This window comes from Pantherophis guttatus, chromosome 7, assembly GCF_059756535.1.
Source record: "Pantherophis guttatus breed Tessera chromosome 7, ASM5975653v1, whole genome shotgun sequence".
Taxonomy (NCBI): domain Eukaryota; kingdom Metazoa; phylum Chordata; class Lepidosauria; order Squamata; family Colubridae; genus Pantherophis; species Pantherophis guttatus.
Window position 1 is genome coordinate 91784352 of NC_142069.1, and position 24147 is coordinate 91808498.

Genomic DNA, 24147 nt, shown 5'->3' on the forward strand with positions numbered 1-24147 from the left:
GAAATGAATCTGGCTTCCCTGTTGCCTTCGCTTGTCAGAAGTTCGCAAGAGGGGGAATCACGTGACACACACCCACACTCATGACACTTATAACGGTCATACGTCTGAATTTTGATCACTTGGCCATGCGGGGGGAGAGTTCTGCAATGCAGTAGTGGGATTCAAATCCCATTGCTACTGGTTTACTCATGGGTGCATGCACAACGCTTCACATGCGAAGAGAGAGGTCCGGGCAGGTGGGTGGAGCCTCCTGCCGCCGCTGCTACCAGTTCGACTGATCCAGGGCAAACTGGTAGCTACCCACCACTGCTGCAATGGTCCTAAGTGTGAAAAATGGTCATAAATCACTTTTTCAGCACCTTCCCCTCCCCTCTGAGGCTGTTCTAACTTTGAATGGTCACTAAATGAACTGTTGTAAGTTGAGACTAAGGAAAGTTAAGGGAAGGGGAGGAAAGGAGATGAAGGAAGGAAGGGTGATAGTAGGTATGTAGACAACGGATGATAGAGAAAAACAAAGGGAGGAAGGAAGGTAGGTATGTAGATGAGAGAGGGATGATGGATAGATGAAGGAAGGAAGGTTACGGTAGGTATTGCAATGAGAGAGAGAGAAAGGAAAGAGAAAAAGAAAGAAAAGCACTGGCATGATGTGATCACGCAGGACATGTTAGGAGTCCAGCTGGCATTGAAAGGGATCTCAAACGTCACTAAACCTCACCTACCTATCTGGATTTCTATTCTCGAAGAAGCTGCTTGAAGTCAGGCAAATAAGCCCTTCTTTTTTCCCTTGTCTTCCTCAGGCTGAATTCTTCTAAGCATGTGCAGAGGACTTCTGCATGGCAAAACCAGAATCCCTGGCTCTCGGTGTAACACACTTCCAGCCTGAAAGAGACAGGCTGACCTTATTTGCTGGCAATTCAGGCTGAAATCCTTTGAAGCACATCCAGGGCGCTCATGGAACAGCCCTTTAATACGGATGCGGGATTGCCAAGAATCTCTGCCTGTTGGCGGAGCGCATTTCCTCTCTCAAAGCAACCAAAGAAGGGAAAAAAGAAATCAAAGCAAAATATTTCTTGTAATTTGCACAATGCAGCTCTGGGATTTTCAAATGCAGAATTTTTAGCCTTGCCAAATTGCAAGGGCCCAGCCAAACCGGCAGCGACCTCAGTTAAGCCCAAAATTTTCATCGCTAAGCGAGACATTTGTTAAGTGATTTTACGACCTTTCTTGCCACGGTTGTTAAAGGGATAGCTGCAGTTGTTCAATTGGAAAAAACGGTTGTTAAGTGAATCTGGCTTCCCCATTTACTTTGCTTGTCGGAAGATCGCAAAAGGGGATCACTTGATTCCCTGGGACACTGCAATCGTCATAAATATGAACCAGTTGTCAAACATCCAAAGGGGATGCTGCAAATGTTGTAAGTGTGAAAAACGGTCATAAGTACCTTTTTTCAATCCCATTGTAACTTCGAACAATCACTAAATGAACTGCTGTAAATTGAGGACTACCTGTAACTGGATGGTTTTGGGCCAGTCACTTTCAGTCCTGGCAGCCTCCCTGGCAGGATTCCTGTTGCAACAAGGCAAGGGCATCCCATAGTAATCTGCCACAGATCTTATAGATGAATTATAAATCAAACCCTCAAACCAATGAATACATCCTGAATAATCTCACATAATCCGGAACTGATGCAGCAAAGAAAATATGCAAGGATAACTTTGTTCCATATAAATGTGTGACTGTAAATGTTCAAAAAGTTGTTTTTAAAAGATCCTCAGAGCTTAGTCATTGATTTCCTAGATTAAAAAAACAGCCCACCTTTATTTTAAAAATAATACCAGTTTATAGAAAGTCATTAAGTAACCCTGTATACACATTCACTTTTTTCTTCCATTGTCTTTCTATTTTGGCCACTGTTCAGAAAGTTTACACCTTGGCCAAGCCTCCGAGGAAATTATGACGGGATCTTGCTTGTGGCCAGATCGTTGAATGCAAAGGCTGTACCTATTATTACATAGTTTGGGTTTGACTCTGTATGTTGTAGGAACCTCAGCTAATTCAGCTAACAGCCATTAAACAATTATGCTTAATACACTACGTGAACCCAGTTTCAAGGAATCAAGTGACTGGTTTTTTTTCTGACTCAGAGTTTCTATTAAAATATTTATTTTAAATATAGATTTTAGCCAATTCAGACTTGATGGGAGCCAATTTCTAGACTGCATATAAAATTTTAAGTTGGAGGTTTATGGAGCTGTTGATAGTGTTTTGAGTTCATGGCAGCGATGAAATCCAATTTTTTTTGCTGTTCTGTGGGCGTGGCTTGGTGGGCATGGCAGGGGAAGGGTACTGCAAAATCTCCATTCCCACCCCACTCTGGGGCCAGCCAGAGGTGGTATTTGCTGGTTCTCCGAACTACTCAAAATTTCCGCTACCTGTTCTCCAGAACCTGTCAGAACCTGCTGGATTTCACCCCTGGTTCATGGATCATCAAATGTGTCAACTCGTAACAACCACATATAGATAGTCCTCGATTTACAACCTTATCCTCTGAATCTTTGAACTTTTAGATAAATAGAATTGTTTTTGTTGGCTTCTGGACTGGACTTTAATTCAATCTATCCTACTGAATTGGCCGTAAGTGCCGATGCTGGTTCTCAGCCTCGGACTGTTGACTTCACCTTTTGCCATCTGAAATTCCAGACAGGATAAAAAGTTAGCGTCTTCGAGGCTCAATGTGGGGTGTTTAATCTTTAACTTGGTCTTTTCAAGTAATATTTTTAAAAAATATTGAATCAGCCGCCACAAAAATTAGGATTTGGGACCCCTCCATATTTGGTTCGTGGAACAGCCCTAAGTAATTACTTGAGTGGGATATGAAATTCTTGAGCAAATTTTCTGCGTTTTGTCAGCTCTCTCTGTAGTGCGGACCATTCTTTTGTCAAGCAGGTTATTTGGCTCAAGTTGAACATTGTTTTGGATGAGCCATCCATGGAATGGCAGAGTTAGGAAATGATTTCTTAAAAGTTACTCTTTACATTGAAAAGATGACAAAGTCTCCAGCTAAGGAGACAGGGAGGTATATGTGAGAAAAATAATCCAGTTTAAAAGAATACTTGTTTTCCTCTCTTGTGCTTGGTTTTATAGTGACAAAATCAGCATTACAGTCCCTGGTACATCTCGACTCAGGGAAATGGCTGGCAAACTATATAATTTCTCTAACTTGGACATTGTCAACTTGACACCATCAAGCTATGCATTTCTATCTCTCTCAAGGTGTCCACTGAAAACAAGATGATTGAAGCAATTTGCCACAGCCACCTACAGATGTAGCCGTTACAACCAAATAATTGCCTTTCTTGAGCATCCTTCAGAACAGAGGCAATAAACACTAATAAAAGAGATGACACAGTGAGCAGACACAGATGTTTAAACCCAAAAGTTGTTTGTTCAATGTGCTTTATGAACTCAGACATTGTGGTTTGTAAAAACAATGTATGATTGGTAGGTTATTTGCTAAACCAGGGCTTAACTGTGAAGCCAGTGGCCATAATTGAATGATGTGATTTGGCTTCATCGGGAGATAAGACTCATTCAGAATCATATTATGAAAGGTGCTTTGTGCTTTAGTTATAAAAATGACATCTCCCACCGTTTGTAATTTGCTGAGAACTGCTTATAGTAGTTGGGGTAATTGGGGCAAGGTTGTGATATAGTACATGTGGATAAATATATAGTTTGTTTTAAGCAGTAAATGGTTTGTAAGAGTGTTTATTGGGAAAGGAGTCCGGCAAGGCTGTATACTGTCACCCTGCCTATTTAACTTGTATGCAGAGCACATCATGAGAAAGGCGGGCTAGAAGAATCAAAAGTTGGAATTAAGATTGCCAGGAGAAATATCAACAACCTCAGATATGCAGACGATGTCACTCTAATGGCAGAAAGCGAAGAGGAACTAAAGAGCCTCTTAATGCAGGTGAAGAAGGAGAGTGCAAAAGTTGGCTTGAAACTCAATATTAAGAAAACTAAGATCATGGCATCCAGCCCTCTCAATTCCTGGCAAATAGATGGGGAAGAAATGGAGGAAGTGACAGATTTTAATTTCCTGGGCTCCAAGATCACTGCAGATGGGGACTGCAGCCAAAAAATTAAAGGACGCTTGCTCCTGGGGGGGAAAGCTATGGCAAATCTAGACAGCATACTAAAAAGCAGAGACATCAGCCTGCCAACAAAAGTGCGTATAGTCCAGGCGATGGTTTTCTCAGTTGCAATGGATGGCTGTGAAAGTTGGACCATAAGGAAGGCCAAGCGCCAAAGAATGGAGGCCTTTGAACTCTGGTGCTGGAGAAGACTCCTGCGAGTCCCTTGGACTGCAAGGCCATCCAACCGGTCAGTCCTAGCGGAGATCAACCTTGACTGACTGCTCTTTAGAAGGCCAGATCCTGAAGAGGAAACTCAAATACTTTGGCCACCTAATGAGAAGGAAGGACTGGGAACGATGGAGGGCAAAAGAAGGAGGGGATGGCAGAGAATGAGGTGGCTGGATGGAGTCACTGAAGCAGTTGGTGTGAGCTTCAATGGATTCCAGGGGATGGTCGAGGACAGGAAGGCCTGGAGGAACGTGGTCCATGGGGTCGCAATGGGTCAGACACGACTTCGCAACTAGCAACAACAAAGAGTGTTCATTAATCTTTAAATCATTTTGGAAAGAAGAATAAAAGAAGAACACTTACAAGCCATATTCTATATATAATACAGAGAGGCCTTGACTTAACAACAATTCATTTAGTGACCCTTCAGAGTTACAATGGCACTGAAAAAAATGACTTACGCTTTTCACACTTACAGCCCTTGCAGCATTCCCATGGTCACATGATCAAAATTCAGGCGCTTGGCAACTGACTGGTATTTATGACAGTTGCAGTGTCCTGGAGTCACATAATCTCTTTGGCGACCTTTCTGACAGGCAAAGTCAATAGGGAAACCAGATTCACTTAACAACTGTGTGACTAACTTAACATCTGCAGTGATTCACTTAACAACTTAACAAAGGTTTTAAAATGAGGCAAAACCCACTTAACAAATGTCTCACTTAGCAACAGAAATCCTTCTAAGTTGAGGGTTATCTGTATGTTGTTCTGTTATGGTATGATTTTTCCAATGTTTTCTACACCGTTTACCTATTTTCAGCATTGTTATTATTGTTTCCATAACAGAATTACATAAACCTAAAAGCATTTTTGTTTCCAATCTTAAGCAAGGCAAGCAACCTCCCCCCCCCCCTTTTTTTTTTTTTTACAGCCCTTGACAGGGCTGCAAAGTTAAAACCCTCCTGAACAACTTAAACAAAGCCTTCTTGATTGGATTTATGCTAATGGATCTGCTGTAGGCATTTCTAATTCGTTTCCATTTCTTTCCAGAATTGCCTGGGAGTATTCGAAAGGAGACCATTACAGGTAAAATGAATGCATAACAGGTCAGGTGCCACAAGATGGCATTCGCTGAAGAGCCATTTGCCATCAGGAGGAGCTGCAGCGGAGGCTGGAGACACCGCAGCTGTTGGACTTTATTAGAGAAGAGAAAATTGTTCTTTCATTTGCAGACAGGGAAGAACTTTCTATGATCAGATTTATTTTTACCCAGGGGTGGGGAAATGGAAGGGAAACTATGTCTCTCCCACAAATATCTGCTTGCGTTTGTGCCAATTTCTTTTCTTTTTTTAATTGTTTTTATTATGCATTTTCCTTTGTTCTACATAACGTTTTCATTTCTGCAACAGCAGTGTACTGTATGTATCACATCTCTTTTAAATACACATAGTTTTATACACACTATAATTATAACCATTTTTCTCATAATATGAAAATAATACATACAATGTAATCTTCCCCTTTAATCACCCTGCAATTTAATCTATAATCAAGTATAATCCAGTAATAATATTACTTATGGTATTATTGTTTATATATATTTACTTTTATTTTATTGATTGTCCTTGATTATAAATTACTAACTTCTGCTTCTATTCTCTAACCATTTATAAAATAAGTCCCAAGTTAAATAGTACTCTATTTCCTCTTTATTCTTAATTTTCATTGTTAACCTGTTCATTTTGGCACAGTCTAATATTTTCTTTATTACATTTTCATCTACAGGTATATTTCCGTTTTTCCAATTTTGTGCATACATAATTCTCGCTGCCGTTATCACATGTAATATTAAATATATAGTTCTTTTATTATATTTTCCCAGTAATATACCTAGCAAGAACAATTCTGGTTTTAAATCTATTTGTTGTGTTGTCATTTCTTCTAACCACCTTTTTATCTTTAACCAATATTTTTTCGCCATTGGACAGGTCCACCACATATGGTAATAGGAACCCGGTATCTGTTTACATTTCCAGCACGCTGGCGATGTGTTTTGGAATATCTTTGCCATTCTTGCTGGTGGCAAATGCCATCTGTAGAACATTTTGTAAAGCTTTTCTTTATATGTTGTTGACATCGTTAGTTTGTAGTTTCTTTCCCAAAGTTTTTGCCAATTGTCTAATTCTACAGTATATCCAAAACTTTTGGCCCATTCTATCATGGTTTCTTTTACACGTTCTTCCATTTTAAAATTCAATAAGTAGCTATATATTTTCTTTATTAGCTTATCATCTGTCCCTAGAAATATCTGATCTACTTCTAGGGGTTCTTTATAGAATCCATATATTTCTGCATCTTTCTTGTATCTCATTTGCATTTGGATATATAGCCACCAGTTCAAATCGATTCCTTGATTTTTTAGTTCCTGTTTCGATTTTAAGTCCCCATGTTTGTTTAGGATATCTTTATACTTTACGATTTTGTTCATGCCAATTTCTAAGTGACACTTCTAAACTCCAGAAGAATGTAGAATAGTAGGGTAGGGTAGGGTAGGGTAGGGTAGGGTGGAATGGAATGGAATGGAGTGGGGTGGGGTAGGATGGGATGGGATGGGATGGGATGGGATGGGATGGGATGGAATGGAATGGAGTAGAGTAGAGTAGAGTAGAGTAGAGTAGAGTAGAGTAGAGTAGAGTAGAGTAGAATAGAATAGAATAGAATAGAATAGAATAGAATAGAATAGAATAGAATAGAATAGAATAGAATTATATGGCATCAGGACACTACAGGTAGTCCTCGACTTATAACACTATAGGTAGTCCTCGAGCCCAAAATTTATGTTGCTAAGTGAGACATTTGTTAAGTGAGTATTGTCTCAGGCTGACTCTGTAAACCACTTAGAGAGGGCTGTAAAAGTACTGTGAAGCGGTAGAGAATTGCTATTGCAATATTTTCCTTCCTTTCTTTCTCTTTTCCTTCCTTCCTTTTCCCTTTCCTGTTTTCCCTTCCTCTGAACTTCGGTGGCCCAGTGTTAGAATGTGGTACTGCAGGCTGACTTGCCCACTGTCAGCAGTTCGATCCTGCCTGGCTCAAGGTTGACTCATCCTTCCATCCTTCCGAGGTCGGTAAAATGAGGATCCAGATACCAGTACTTGGGGGCAATAGGCTGACTCTGTAAACTGCTCAGAGAGGGCTGTGAAGCTCTGTGAAGCGGTATATAAGTCTAAATGCTGTTGCTATTGAACTGCTGGGAAACAAACAGTAATTAAATCAGGAATTATCTGTGCTTCAAATTCTGTCATCCCGATTAATGCTCCTCTTTTCCTTAGATCACTTTGTATTCTTCCAGTAATTTGTAAATTCATAAATTGTGGCTACCAATTTGGCTATGTTAATCTCCCCTGTGGATCCTGCCAATATATATATATATATATATTCTAAATCCTTTACATTGGTAGTCTCCAAATAAATCCTCTGGGTTGTCTTATTTGCTGTGATTACAGACCGAGCAGGGAGACTAGTTTTCCGTAATTGATTTCCTGAGATTAATTTATATAGAACAAAGCTGTTGGATGCCCACCATCCTGAGTTACTAACTGCGCAAAAAAACCTGGACACCTTGAGCAATAGAGGAGTGGGCTTGCTGGGTAAACCCTCCCTCCCCCGCTTTGGAACACAAAGCAGCCATTGTGTTTTTCCCTGTGAGTTTTAATGCTGCCCTTCTGTCTCACCTTATTTCGTACTATTGTGGCAAACGCATAAAGTCTCCCAAGCATCCACAAAAGTGACAAGCCAAAAGAAAAACAAGGAAACGCTGGCAGAAAATAAAGACAAAGGAAATAGATATTGGCTTAAGACTTAGCAGGTCTGGTTGCAAAATTCAGGGTTGTCCCCGGATGGAAGCAAAGCACCAAGAGTTTTTGGTCTCTTGGCTGCAGGAGTCTCTAAAAAGAGAAAGGGAAATTATGGAGGAAGCGACTGTGTACTTGTGGCTCAGAGAGTTTTGCAAAATTGATCCAGGTGGGAATGCAAAACGTCAGAAGGCGGAATTCTTATTGATGTTCTCAGATGAGACGCTTCTTGTTCTCTATCCCATTCTGGATGAAAATAACTCTTCTTGCTTATCTCTTGAAGCTTTCCCAAGGGAAGCCCAGCGTAAGGGCAGTCTGGCAAAATGGCTAATTTTAAGGCAGGAGGTGTCGTGGCTGGCATTAGCAGATGACATTACAAACCGGTTGGTCCAGTAATGGCCACGTTGTGATGCTCGGGGCGCACTGCCTGCCAAACCTGTTTATAATCCTCTAGATCCTCTCTCCATTAACTCTGCTGCTGGCTGCTGGCTGGCTTCCCAGAAACCCGGTCAAACGTTTTCCTCCTCTTCAGGCGTTCTTCTCCCAAGTATTTCTGATTTTGCTCTCGATTTACAATGCAGGCAGCAATAACAATAACCCTTAGACTTAGATACCGCTTCACGTTGCTTTTACAGCCCTCTCTACGTAGTGTTACAGAGTCAGTATACTGCGCACAACAATCTGGCTCCTCATTTTACCGACCTCGGAAGGACGGAAGGTTGAGTCAACCTTGGACCTTGGTCAGGATCGAACTGTTGGCAGTGGGCAGAGTTTAGCCTGCAATCCTGCATTCCAACCACTGCACCACCACAGTTCTTACAACCCCGACTTACAACCATAATTGAGCCCAAATTTTCTGCTGTTAAGTGAGTTTTGCTCCATGTTACGACCTTTCTTGGCACAGTTGTTAAGTGAGCCACTGCAGTTGTTAAGTTAGTAACACGATCGTTAAGTGAATCTGGCTTCCCCATTGGCTTTGCTTGTCAGAAAGTCACAAAAGGGGATCACAGGACCCCAGGGACACTGCAACAGTGTCATAAATATGAACCGGTTGCTAAGCATCTGAATTTTGATCATGTGACCATGGGGATGCTGCAATGGTCGTAAGTGTGAAAAATGGTCATAAGTCACTTTTTTCTCTGTTCTTGTAACTTTGAAAGGTCGCTAAAGGAACTGTTGTAAATTGAGGACTACCTGTATCTTGCCTTTTGTTATGTATCACACAATCACAGTGTGCCATTATTTAAATAAACAAAACCACAATTGTTTTTGTTCGCCCCAAACTGTGTTACATGGACAAGTCATTCCCATGTTATAAATTAACAGCAAATTCCATCCCTTCCACAAACAAGCAAAGCACAGCTGCTAATTTAATCCTGCCTTTGGGGCAGCTAGTTTAGCCTTATTGCGAAATTCCTGGCTGATAAAACAATGAATTAATCACCCTTTTACATTAATAACAATATGATACTGACATGAAGGAATCGGACAGAGGTATAGTTGTTTAGAAACACGTACAGTAATTTAAAAAATAATCTGTGGAAAAAAAGCATAATGAATCTGATTAAATTAGACCAATTTATTATTATTATTATTATTATTTTGCTGAACTTGACAAAGAGTCCCAGAGATTGATAACACGACACAATCTTAATGCACCATTTCACAACTAGTCCCTTGTTGTTTTATTAAGAACATAGTAATTTAAAAAATAGCTAAATATGTACATATTAATAAAACATATATACATAAGATTGAGACTTTTACCTAAATATGGGATGATTTTTTTTTCCTAATAAAACCTATAAAAAAAGACGCCCAGAAAAAAGTTTTAATAGTAGTCACAGTTAAAGTCAACACAAGTACAATTGTTTTTAAAGATTCGTAAGACTGCTGATTGTGGGTTAATGGTTACAATACGTACGCTTTGTTTGTAGATTTATGGAAAAGACCAAGAAATTTCATTTGTGGAAGAAAACCCCATCGGCCTCAAAAAGAGGATGTGGGATCCTTACAGACTACAGCACTAGCCCAGGTTTATCAAGTTATCGAGCAAAGACAGCCACGTTTCAGTGGTAAATTGGTTTGTACTGCATTACGTTTAAAAATTTATAAAAAACATTACTGAACTGCAGAAATGATTATTTTTAGCAAGCTGAAGAAGAGGATTCCTAAACACATCATTAGACTCTGCTAGAGATGTCTACGACGGTATCAATGAATTTGTCATGTATGTGGCATTTAACCCTTCACGTAAAACGGGTGTCCAACCTTGGCTGTTTTAAGACCTGTGGACTTCAACTCCCAGAATTCTCCAGCTAGCCTTGCAAGGCTGGCTGGGGAATTCTGGGAATTGAAGTCCACAGGTCTTAAAACAGCCAAGGTTGGACATTCTGATCTAAGGTATGAGGAGACCTTCTCATGTAGAATGTAGGAGATAATGGAAGTAACAAAAAATGCAAATGAATTCAGATGGTGTTCATGAGATATTGGAGTGCATTGAAGATTAGTGGAGAGTTGCTAGCCATACTCCTGCCGGCTTTTATTTGAAAAGAGAAATATTAGCGTAGACCCCCAAATATCTTATCAGCTCTGAAGGGATGGAATAAAGAGGGGAAATATGTGCAGGTGGAAAGAATCTTCCCAAAGTTGTATCCTCCAAAAGGTTCTCACAATTCCTAATCCCCATAAATTAGCAAAACAAAGGAGAATGGAATCTGAGTGCATAAAGTTGATGGTTCTTAGTTCATCAAAGAGGGAATAAAATACATTATTTATCACTCCTATATGCATCCAAGGAGTATTTGATCTGGATTAAATGTGACATCGCAAGTAATATTAATTAATATCTTATGGTCAAATATAACGACAACAATTCTGCTTCTGAAAAAAATAATAATTTTATCCGAGTAAAAATTAACTTTGTGGGGATGGAAGGAAAGACTCAATTTAGAAACTAGTTAAATTAAGATTCATTCAATCTCCTAAAGTTTTACTTTTGATCCCATGACTTCTGCACCAAAAACTCTATATGAAATGGAGGTGTTAGGAGCTCTTTGTAAGATTAAGAGGAGACTTTCTCTTTTTTCCTATTAGAATAGAATAGCCAGCACGCATATATTTATGTGGGAAACTGCCATCATAAAATCAAAATTCATCCTATCACATTGGTTAACAGACTAATTGCACTAGAGCCTCTCTACGAACAAATCTAGTTATCTTGATTAAATCCAAAGGAAAAGTGATTTGTCGCTTAATTATTATCCACGTTAGAAAAGCATGGGGGAAAAAATTGATCGGAGATCGTGAAACAGGAAAGCACAGATAGTGAAGTAATCTAGAAAGGTTGCTGGCATCATCTCAAACCAAGGTTTGAATATGCTAATGAAACACTGGCGCAGAAGGCGTGGCTTCAAGGAGGGTACCTGAAAAAGAGTTAAAAGTTGAAAATTAGCATTTTAAGCAACTATAATTATGATGCCTGTTAAGAGCTGCTTGGTGCTCTCCGAGCTTGGTGGTTTTCTTGCAGACGTTTCATGACCCAACTAGGTAACATCATCAGGGCTAGAAGGAGGTAGGGTTTGCAGAAAGGGAGAAGGACGAGGAGGAGGACTATAGGATCCTTGGTGCTCTCTGAGCTTGATGATTTTCTTGCGGATGTTTATTACCCAAGTAAATAACATCATCATTGCTAGAAGGAAGTGGAGTTTGCGCCGGGGTGAAATCCAGCAGGTTCTGACAGGTTCTGGAGAACCGGTAGCGGAAATTTTGAGTAGTTCGGAGAACTGGCAAATACCACCTCTGGCTGGCCCCAGAGTGGGTCGAGAATGGAGATTTTGCAATATCCTTCCCCTGGAGTGGGGTAGGAATGGAGATTTTGCAGTATTTTCCCCTGCCAAACCCACCAAGCCACACCCACCAAGCCATGCCCACAGAACCGGTAGTAAACAAAATTTGAATTTCGCAAATGGTTTGCGCTCTGTTTATTTATAATAGAACCCACTCCCTTCTAGCACTGATGATGTTCCCTAGTTGGGTCATGAAACGTCCTCAAGAAAACCACCAAGCTCAGAGAGCACCAAGGACCCCTCATTTCAACCCTGAGCTACTAATATTCTCCTTTATTGTTATGAGGCATATTCTTGGCAAGCATCTAATCTATAAACCAGTTGGGTCTGCTCTTGGAAAAACCCAGAGGCCACAGTAATCTGATCCAGTTGGTTTCTTGGACTGGTCATTAGCTCTGAAGCCCTCCGTGGCTCAGCTGCAGGTGGTCTGAGAGAGAGGACCTCTTTCTCCATGAACCTCTCTGCTCCTGGAGATGATCTCAAGGGACTGTTGAGAGCTCATCTGGCAGCAACCTTTCTTTGTTTTTCTGCTGCCAGGCCAAAGAACGCCTCCCCTCTTTATTTCCTTTTTAAAAACTCTTCAGAATAACTTATTTTCTAACAGGCTTTTGGGCTTACTTGTTTTCCATTGTTTATTTTAAGTGTTCTTGATATTAAATTTGTTTTTCTTGCTAAGCTGCCAAGCAGTTCTGGCGGTTAGTGGTACAGTATATCTCACATTAAACAAAATTAAACAAGGAAACAAACCTCGGCGCCATTTACCTGCCTCTAGCAGAGAAATGTCCAGTTTCTCATCACCATCAGCCGTTTCTGCTAAAGACAGATAACAAAGAAAATATAATTATTTTACCACTATTTTACTTGGGAGTTTAAAAGAGAGTAAATGCAGAAAAGAAATGAAACGTAACATGGATGTTTATTTAAAAACAGGCTGAACTGTTGTCTAGGGTTTTTTCCCCCTTTTTTTTCAGAGACCACCCTGGTACCATCTTCACCAAGCTGGTCAGGGAATTATGGATGTTCTCTTCAAGTGTTTCTCAGCAACTATAAGATGATTGACTTCAACCCTCTCTAGCTCAGGTTTGAACTGTGGGGTCTTCAGTGCTCTCTGAGCTTGGTGGTTTGCCTGAGATGTTTCATGACCCAAGTAGGTAACAGCATCAGTGCTAGAAAGGGGTGGGGTTTGTACAGAGGAGGAGGAGGAGGAGAAAAAAAACTGGGGTCCTTGGTGCTCTCTGAACATCACTGTTTTCTGGCAGACATTTAATGACCCAACTAGGTAATATCATCAGTGCTGGAAGGGAGAGGGGTTTGCTGAGAGGAGGGGGAGGAGGAGGAGGACTGTAGGGCCTTATGAGCTTGATTGTTTTCTTGCAGACATCTCATGACCTAACTAAGTAACCTCATCAGTTATATTGTATATTGTTTAACATTTGATATATAAGTGATAAGCTTAGATTGTTTAGAATTTTGTTTTGGGGGTTATTGATTATGATTAATCCTTTTCTTTTTCACAGTTGTTTTTGGTTTTAATACTTTAGTACTTTCTTTAGTTTTGTGTATTTTTTTTTTCCAAATGTGTCATCCAGTGAAGTTAAAAAGCCTCATGCATGTATGAAGAAGGCAGAGCTTCAGTTGTGCACTTGCCAACCTGACCTCTTTTTTTTTTTAACACTGCTCCTATATTACTTCCGCTCAAGGGGATTTGGGTAACAGAGCTGCTTCAACCAAAGTTAAATTTGTCCCTTAAAGTGGAAAGGATTTTACGGCTGCATAATGCACACACACACTAATAGGTGAAATCCTTTTCGGATGTAAATCAATAACTGAACTGAGCAGGAAAAATGCCAAGCCACATAAAAATACTTTAATTACAATTTTTTAAAAAAACCACCACTGCATTAAGAATACGAAGTGGAAAATATGACTTTAAATTCCTAAAGCGGCATTCCAAAAATCCACTTCAGTGCACTTTTGTTGATAACATTTTTTTTCTCAGCCAAACCTTTCTTTGCTGCAATGAATTCTAGGAAAAAGGCCAAACTTCGAAAACAAAGGTACAAAGCAGACCATAACTAACTACCGCTTGTCAAAACGATGCAAAACACTGAAAAATCAAAGTACTTTTTCAAAAGCAAAAAATCAGGGCAGGGGTGTTTCTAGGGGGATCAGAAAAGTCAATCAGTCAATCAGAGCTGGAAGGGACTTTGGAGGCCTTCTAGTCCAACCCCCTGCTTAAGCAGGAGACCCTAGAGCAGTGTTTCTCAACCTTGGTAGCTTGAAGATGGGTGGACTTCAACTCCCAGAATCCCCCAGCCAGCACTGCGGATTCTGGGAGTTGAAGTCCACCCATCTTCAAGCTTCCAAGGTTGAGAAACACTGCCCTAGAGTCTAGACCATTTCAGATATGGCTGTCCAGTATCTTTTTGAAAGCCTCCAGTGATGGAGCACTTACAACTTCTGGTGGCAAGCTGTTCCACTGGTTAATTGTCCTCACTGTTAGGAAGTTTCCTCTTAATTCCAGGTTGCTTCTCTCCTGGATGAGTTTCCATCTGTTGCTGCTTGTTCTGCCTTACAGCCCTGGCCTTTGCAGTTTTAAAACGGAAACAATGATAAATCGCCCCACTGGTTTTATAGCGATTCAGCCCAGTTGAGATTATTTTCCATTTAAAACCTTCACCGCAAAGGCCCAGCTGCAAAAATCCCTTTCTCTAAGGATTAATCCAAACGTGTCCTCACCTGTCTTCTCATTCTTAAAATGCTTCTGGAGGTGCCAGCGGAGGCAGAGCCGGCTGGCATCTCGACCAAATCACTCCTTCATCTGCGACATTTTGTCTTTTAAGTGCAGATAGTCCTCGACTTATGACCACAATGGAGCCCAACATTTCTGCTGTTAAACGTGATGTCTGTTAAGTGAGCTTTGCCTCATTTTAGGACCTTTTTCAATGCCATTGTAACTTCGAATGGTCATTAAATGAACTGTTGTAAGTTGAGGACTACCTGTGTACCGAGAAGGGATGGAATTTGCAACACAACTTTTGTGATGTCGTTCCCATTCTTTGGGTAAAAGCAGAGAGAACCTGTGAACTTGTGATTATACACATCTCTTCTTAGTTGTGAATGTCCCAACATTGGAGGTTTTTAAGAAGAGACTGGACAGCCATTTGTCTGAAGTGGTGTAGGGTTTCCTGCCTGAGCAGGAGGTTGGACTAGAAGACCTCCAAGGTCCCTTCCAACTCTGTTATTCTGTCTTTTGATGGGCTTAAAAACCATTTTTATTCTCTTTCCTCCTGCTGCTACTGTTTGAAATGTTAATGTAGCAGGGATTACTTAATTCCATTTGTGTCCTATTCTTTTAAGAACGGGAAAAAATATTTTTTAAAAAAAATGCGAATGATGCTCTTTTGAGGACTTGTATATTTTGCTTTGAAATGTTACCTGGGGAACATTAATCCTGGAGGTGGATTAACTTCAAAGGGCACCGAATGCATTTTTAAATTAAAAAAAAAACCTTAAATGCTCCGTAGCCTCATTATTATCTGCTAGAATTTTGGAGTTAGGGATGAGACAGAAACTAGTCAGGGTACCCCCAATCTGTAGCCTGCCACTTTTTGCACTGCATAAGACCCCACCAGTTCAGATGCTGGGATATTGAGACTTTTAAAATACAGGTAGTCCTTGACTTATGGACCACAATGGAGTCCAAAATTTCTGTTGCTAAGCAAAACATTTCTTAAGTGAGTTCTGCTCCATTTTACAACCTTTGTCACCACGTTTGTTAAGTGAAACATTGCAGTTCTTAAATTAGTAACCCGGTTGTTAAGTGAATCCGGCTTCCCCGTTGACTTTGTTCATCAGAAGGTCACAAAAGGGGATCAGGTGACCCCCAGGGCACTGCGACCGTCATAAATGTGAGTCAGTTTTCAAGCCTCCGAATGCAAATCAAGTGATCACAGGGATGCTGCAATGGTCTTAAGTGTGAAAAATGATCATGAGTCACTTTTTTCAGCCCCGTTGTAACTTCGAATGGTGACTAAACGAACTGTTGTATAGTCCTCGGTTTACAACAGGTCGTTTAGTGACCGTCCAAGGTTATCACAGCATTGAAAAAAGGGGACTGTACATGAAGAGTACGACAGCTCTCTCAGTCCACCCCATAAGTTAATTCAGATTCATGCCCATGGAAAGCAATCCCAGAAAACCACTGAATTATCCTCAAAAGGAGAACTTCTGGATCCAGGTGATTCCCGCCTTCACTTCAGACTGAGAGTATGGAGGAAAGGAAGAAGATGAGGAAGGACAGAGATCATCTAGGCATAACCCATGTTTAGGAACCTAAACTCCCCCTTCCTCAAACTTTGCGATTGTTGTGGTCCGCCCGCAGCCTGCGGAGGTGGCAGCGGAGTCGGACAGCGATGAGGCTGAGGTAGAACAGGGGCCCGTCCTGGAGGCTGGGGAAGGCCCGGATGAGGGCTCTGCGTCAGAGGCAGAGATGGGGCCAGGGCCATTGGGATGTGATGCGCTGACTCCGGAGCCTCCAGAGGCTGACAGCAGAGAGGCAGAGGAACAGGAAGAGCCTGTTCCTAGTGCACGTAGGAGAAGAGCTGCCAGAAGGCAGGAGCAGCTAAAGCAGAGAGGACAACTCGGGAGTAAGGCCAGGAGATGATTGGCCCCTCCCATTAGGGCTTAAAAGACCAGCAACGGCTCTTGGGCTCTTTGTCGGAAAACAACGTTGATAGTCTTGCTGCATGTATCTCTTGTCGGCGTCTTCTGCTCCTGAACTTTTGCCAAGAGAAGCCTTTGGCAGTTTGCCTAATTATACCAAGGTTGGTGATTAGACTGAAGAATTTGTGTTATGAAGAGTTTGTTTTGATTTAGTTTGGACTACGCTGAAAATGGGTTAATTCTCAGCTGTTCTCATAAAGTCTGTTTGTTTTGGAACTGTTTGTATTTAATACTGACTACTTGGGCCTGGGTCACAACAGTGATAAAATTCCTCAGGCTTCTTCTTGCCTTTCTGCTCCCTTCCTTCCTTCCTTCCTTCCCTCCCTCCCTCCCTCCCTCCCTCCCTCCCTCCCTCCCTCCCTCCTTCCTTCCTTCCTTCCTTCCTTCCTTCCTTCCTTCCTTCCTTCCTTCCCTCCATGCTTCTTCTCACTCACCCGATCCTCTTTTCAACCGTCTTCTGGCCAGCTTGATTTGATCCTGCAGAATTTGGACCCAGTCCCTTGGGCCGGGAAGTTTATCCACGTGGTTTACAGTGCAGTATTTTTCTGTGAACACTGCAACGGGGGGAAACAAACAAACAAACAAAAACGAAATTGAGGAAGCAGAACAGAACAAGACAGGTAGTCCTCGACTTACGACAATTGAACCCAACATTGCTGTTGCTCAGCGAGACATTTGTTGTGAGTTTGGCCCCGTTTTACCAACTTTTCTTGCCAGAGCTGTTAAGCGAATCACTGCAGTTGTTAAGTTAGTCACACGGTTGTAAAGCGAATCTGGCTTCCCCGTGGACTTTGCTGATCAGAAGGTCGCAAAAGGGGGATCGTGTGAACACTGCGAGCGTTATAAATGTGAGTCAGTTATTCAGCATCCGAATATAAACCACATGGCCATGGAGATGCTGCAATGGTCATAAGTATGAAATAAAATGACCAGTCCCTTTTTTCAGTGCCATTGTAACTTCGAACGGTCACTAAATGAACTGTTGTAAATCAATCAGTTATTAGTTTTATTGTTTTATATACGAGGTTTTTATATTCTTGTAAGCCGCCTTGAGTCGCCATGTGCGAACATAAATTTCCTAAAATATAAAATATAAATACAAAGGACTGCTTCCAATGATTCCCAGCAAACAGAGACAAAACATCTCTTCTAAGGCGATGCCCTCCGACTCTGCTCTCCCCCCACCGCTTCTCACATCCTGTTTTTACAGACATGTAAATTGAGAAGAAGCTCTGGAGGAAGAGGAAGTCATCAGAGGCAGGAGAAGTTTTGAACTTTCACTTGGAGAAGAAGAGAAACTTTTAAGAGGTGTGGGCTTTGGCCCTCGGCAGCTCCGGGTTGAACTGTGGGGTCCTTGGTGCTCTCTGACCACTTGGGGGGTTTTGCGTTGGGGGTGAATTTCTGTAGCTCGGGGGGTAGAATGTGGATGGAGGTTCGACCTCCGAGCTTGTGGGTTGGTTTCCAAACGTTTCATTACCAGGCTACGTAATGTCTTCAGGGGAGTTGAGAGGAGGTCAGTGTTGATGTTGTTTTGCTTATAAGGGCTTCGTGTGGTCAGTAGCTCTTGTGATGGGTCAGGTTTGGCTGTGTCAAGTGAGAGTCTTGTCATGGGTCTTATCATGGGTCAGGTGTGGGTCAGAAGTGAAGGTCTTGTGATGGGGAGGTCACATCAGGTGAGGGTCTTGTGATGGGTCAGGTGTGGGTTGCAGCAAGTGAGACCCTCACTTCAAATGAGACCCTCACTTTAATTTAATTTAATTTAATTTAATTTAATTTAATTTAATTTATCGCATTTCTATACCGCCCAACTCCCAAGGGACTCTGGGCGGCTTACAGCAAAAAATGCGACCCACACCTGATCCTCACCTGATGTGACCCCTCCCACCTGATGTGACCTCCCCATCACAAGACCCACTGACCACACGAAGTCCTTATAAGTTGACATTCCCTAAATTCCCATGAAGATGTTATCAAGCCTGGTAACAAAACATTCAGAAAGTAACCCACAAGCTCGGAGAATGAATCCTCCACCCCTGGTGATTTTCTTGCAGACGTTTTATGACCCAAATAGGTAACTTCATCCGTGCTAGAAGGAATGGGGTTCGCTAATGAGGTTACCTAGCTGGGTCATGAAACATCTGCATGAAAGCCACTAAGTCAAGGACCCCACAGTCCTCCTCTCCTTCTCTTCCACTTTGCAAACCCCCCCTCCCTTCTAGTATGGATGATGTTCCCTAGTTGGGTCATGAAATGTCTGCAAGAAAACCTCCAAGCTCAGAGAGCACCAAGGATCCACTTGGAAAAGACATCAGAAAATAAAGAAAAAAAAAGAGAGAATGATGAATGATGTCACCAACCAACAATTCCTTTCTTTGGCTTACGGGTATGTTTCAACATTTTAGGAAGTCAGAGGCCAATACATTTCCTTAATTAAGGAGCATTTCAGAAACAGAGGAAAACATGAGCTACAGCAAACTATCTAACATAGTTGTTTAAGAAGAACTGGACTGAGCAGGAATGAGCCTGTTTTTGATCTTTGAGGACCACAACTCAGGTTGTTTGGGCAGGAGTCACATCACGCATGTGGATTTAGCCAGGTTTGAGGTCCCCCCCCCATTTTTGGAAGGAGGAGGTGTGGAAAGATATGCAACCCTATTATTTCACAATTGTATCTGGAGGGAACTTTAAGGACATCTTAGAAAATAAGTTTTAGACCAGACCAGACCTCTGAAGGTGAGATCTGACTTAAGGATGTATTTGAGGCAAGGAACAGAGACAAGAAGGGTTAACAGAAACAGCAGAGGATAAAAATATGTGGGGGGAAAAATCAGTTTGGAAGGCAGGCCAGGTTTGACGTCAAAAACTCCACTCAACCACAATGCTTTTAATGGCCTTATTAGCATCCTCTTTGCTGATGAGCTCTCCAATAGTAAAACAAGGCTCCTCTCCAGATGCACCACAGGGAAACTGGAAATGAAAAGAACTATATCGCCAAAAAAGTCTTTACACCGCCCCTCTAACTGATTTATGGGACACAACCTGCTCCCTCTGGGCTCGCGGGAAAGAGCAGTGCAAAGTTTGGGGCCAGATCTTCTGGAAGGCCTCTCATAATGCCAAGTGGAGAACAAGACCTTCTGATTCTTAATGAGATCGAAGGCCGATGGAGCCAGCAGAAGAAATAAATGGGCCTACAGTCTCTTGAAGAAAAAGCTTTCTGAAGTCAACTTGGGTGAATGGAGCCAGGCAGAGCGGAGTCCCACCACGGCATCGTTTCCTACTCCTGTCTAGGGGAGTCCCTGCTGAAGCCAAGAAGGCTTCCTCAGGCCCCATCGCTTGGGTGGCACCGTCAAAGTCAATAAAAGGAGTCTTCTTCTCAGAACGGTGCCTACTGGTGCCACTTGAGGGAGATTGGCAGCTGGAAGGGACTGAAAACTGATTCAGATACATATTTGAGATATATATGGTGTGTGTGTGTGTGTGTATGTAGTCTTTGACTTAGGACCACAGTTGAGCTCAAAGTTTCCACTGCTAAGCGAGACGCTCGTGAGGTGAGTTTTGCCATGGTTTATGACCTTCCTTGCTGCAGTTGTTAAGTGAATCACCACAGTTGTTAAATTAATAGCTTGGTTGTTAAGTGAATCTGGCTTCCTCACTGCCTTTAGCTTGTTAGAAAGATGACCAGGTGATCCTGGTCATAAGTCCATGCCATTTGCCAAGTGTCCGAATTTTGATCACGTGACCACGGGGACGCTGCAATGGCCATAAGTCTGAAAAATAGCCCTAAATCACTTTTTTTTTCATGACGTCGTAACTTTGAACGATCACTAAATACATGATTGTAAATGATGGCAATAGGCTTGTATTTATGATGGTCGAAGCGCCCCAGGGATCACATGATCCCCTTTGGAGACCCTCTGACCAGCCAAGTCCATGGGGAAACCAGATCCATTTAACAACCATGCTACTAACTTAATGACCACAGCGATGCGCTTAACAACGGTGGCAAGAAAAGTCATAAAATGGAGCAAAGCTCACATAACAGCTGTCTCGCTTAGCTATAAAATATGGGGCTCAATTGTGCTGACAGGACTACCTGTGTCTTGTCCCCAGACCCAAAACCGCCCCGTGTTTAGAAGACTTTTGAAAAGGAAGGGTATATAAAAGTAGGGAAATATAAATACCTTTTATTGCACCCACAATATTTTGGTCTAATCCTTTCCGGCTGTCATTGAGCCCCCTTTTCCTTTTGCCATTCGGCAGAGAGTTGGCCAACGTCTTGTCGTCAAAAAACGCACACACCAGTTTTCGAAAGAGGAGACTTCCTGAGCGAGTGTAATTTGCTAAGATAGAGTCCAGTTGTGATTTAGGCATAAAAACGTCAAAACCTTCAGCGAGCTGTACTTCTGGCTATCAGAAGAAAGGGAATAACAAGGTAGGATTACCAACGTCATCATTCTGCGGGCAAAACAAGTTGGCACAAATACAGGCGGAATTACGCACCGACACAAATATATTAAAGTGGCGCCAGAAGAGTTTTCATTCATTGGATTGACAGTGTTCACCCTCCATTTAAAATGTGAGTGGGAAATAATACATTCCCTATCAGGTCAACAGATTATTGTCGTTAATAAATGTTAAGAACCAGGGAAAATCTTGTTAACTCTCAAGACTCTTTTTTTTTTTTTGCTACGTATTCAAAATGGACTGTGGTTAATTGTGTGTGTGTGGATGGATGGATGGATGGATGGATGGATGGATAGATAGATAGATAGATAGATAGATAGATAGATAGATAGATAGATAGAATGTGTGTGTGTGTGCTTGTATATTTATTTTCTTTTGAGAGCGAGTATCAGTTTAATTTTTTTAGCATGTGCCAGTGTGTTCATAAAAAAAAAAGTGACAATAAAGGTTATCATATATCTTATACCAAATCAAGTTTCTTACAGTGAAAGACCAGAAACCAGAACAAATAAAAACAGTCAAGGGATATCCAGTTAAAAATTCTAGAATAAAATAATAAATAACAGACAAAATGTATATTAAAATCACAATTTCTGTCCGTTACACATGGCCTAACTATACTGTAACATCAATCAAGGATCGATACGATCTTATATCTTATCATTCAAGCAGATGATTATCGGCATGCTTATATGTTTACAGATAATCCTCAATTTACATCCATTCATTTAGCGACCATTCGAAATTACAACGGCACTGAAAAAAGTGACCTATGTCCATTTTTCACACTTACGACCATTGCAGCCTCCCAATGGTCACGTGATCAAAATCCAGACGCTTGGCAACTGACTCATATTTATGACGGTCGCAGTGTCCGGGGTCACGTGATCCCCTTTTGCAACCCTTCTGACAAGCAAAGTCCAGGGGGTAGCCAGATTCGCTTCACAACCATATGACTTACTTAACAATTGCAGTGATTCGTTTAACAACGGTGGCAAGAAAGATCGTAGAATGGGGCAAAGCTTAAGAAATATCTCGCCTAGCAATGGAAATTTTGGGCTCAATTGTGATTGTAAGTCAAGGGTTTCCTGTACCAGGACTAGTTGACCTTAAGTTACTGCAAACCCTACTTACTGTAGATGCTGGGATTCGTGATGGCTGGAAGTGAATTTCTCAGTTGACAACACAGTTATCCAGTAAACAAACAACGGGCAAGTTTGGAAGTCACAACTTTCCAGAAAAAGTACCATTTGCCCATGAGACACAACCACACACACTTAACTGGAGAGAGACTCACACAAAGCCCTGGATTGTTAACCGTCCCTTTCTCTGTCTATTAATAATCAGCCAATTAACTCCGAGGCAAACGTCAGTTGTAAATTTTGCAGATTTGATCTGAGATTAGGCTAGTCACTTCGGCCTCCAACCTGGCAGACCAAAACTAGGATAAAAACAGCAGCGTAATTGGTGAATTCCAAGGCAGTGTCAGAATTCAGAATAAAATTGGATAATATTCTATAACGAGCACCCATTATCTTCTATAACAGAGTTTCTAACCAGCAGACGATCACATCGCCACAACAATTATCCTGAAAAAAGCAGGACTATCAATCTGTCAAAAATCTTATTTTAGAAAAAGATTGAAATAAGTTTCATCATCAAGGTTCTGCACAGGAAGATCAGGCTTCAATTAGAGAGCCAATTAAAGTGATCTGCAATTTTCTTGGTGTATGTTTCCTAAATGAATCCGTTTGTATTCCAGTCACATAAAATAAAATGCTGATTTATGCCGGATTCCTTTAGCGGGGAGTTATCCCTCAATTGCAAGCAATCAGTACCCAATTGAGCTTCTCACGTCCATTCTCCAAGTATGGCTTTACAGTTAAACAGAGTTTGATAACAGAAAATAATCAAGGCAATTGTGTACATAATTAACACTAATATTTGTTCAACTTCGTTGGGCTAAAATGAGTAAACCACCAATTAGAATTAACCGTAAGCATTTATAAAATGTTGTAATTGATTAGCAGATATTTTCTTTGCCAGTTTGACATATTATTTGCCTTTCATTGAAACAAACAGAACATATATTTAGAAGGAGAATTGTCCATCGGATGCTGGACTCAAATTCCCATAAGGCTGAATTCTTGAGATTAAACCAAAACAAACATCACAGCACTTCTGACATCTTCATTGAGAAATGTCCATTTGTAGCCCAAATTATATTTTTAACACCGTGCTTTAATAAATACCCGATTAAAATTTATTTTTAAAAAATCCAAAAAATCACAAGAGAACCAAGATTTCAACCAGACTTCAATTTTGCATCAATGTGCTTCAAAAAATGGAGCCTGCTTGTTCGAAATTCTGATCAAACCAAAGACCAAAATTAAAACAAAATTCAGACTAAGTCGTATAACTAAAGGAGAAGTTTCCGATCCCCTCCTCCTTCCAGACATTTTAATTTTAATTACAGGACCAGCAGCACCAAAAAAAAATAAAAAATAAAAAAAAATGCATCAAGTCCTTTACTATGGACCGTGATGCGGATCTTAGGGGTATGAGATACTAATCTGATTACCAGGCATAGCTGGCCTCCGTGTAAGTGAATTATCAGACTGCTCCTTCTTTTGCATTATTAGTTTACACCTCTCCATAGAAAGGCACTGTATCCTCTACACAATTCCTTTCTTTTATGATCACTGATACCGAATTTAATTAGGTTCCGTGATCTGGGCACACTTAGGAAATTGGAAACTGTCTTCTCGAAATGAAAAAAAAAAAGTCCATTGAAGAAATGAACGTTCGGCTTCTTCCTCCACGGTGAACTTTGCCAACCTCGTCTCCAACAAAAGCTCCGAAGCGGGTTTTTTTGCCTTCACAGACCATTGT

The 24147-nt window shown here is 41.2% G+C and overlaps 1 protein-coding gene across 4 annotated transcripts in view; it reads right to left on the reverse strand.

Moving 5' to 3' along the window:
* Positions 1-9782: 9782 nt before the first annotated feature.
* Positions 9783-24147, reverse strand: part of BEND7 (BEN domain containing 7) — a 40708-nt gene continuing 26343 nt past the window's right edge. For 2 of the 4 annotated variants that reach the window (XM_034424835.3, XM_034424836.3), the window contains exons 6-9: positions 20973-21198; positions 17226-17345; positions 12829-12879; positions 9783-11643 (exon numbers count right to left, since the gene is read on the reverse strand). In XM_034424835.3, coding sequence (XP_034280726.2) covers positions 11600-11643; positions 12829-12879; positions 17226-17345; positions 20973-21198 — 441 coding nt within the window. In that variant the 3' untranslated portion in view covers positions 9783-11599. The remainder of the gene's footprint in view (positions 11644-12828; positions 12880-17225; positions 17346-20972; positions 21199-24147) is intronic. The other 2 variants (XM_087874354.1, XM_034424837.3) reach the window with 1 other exon arrangement.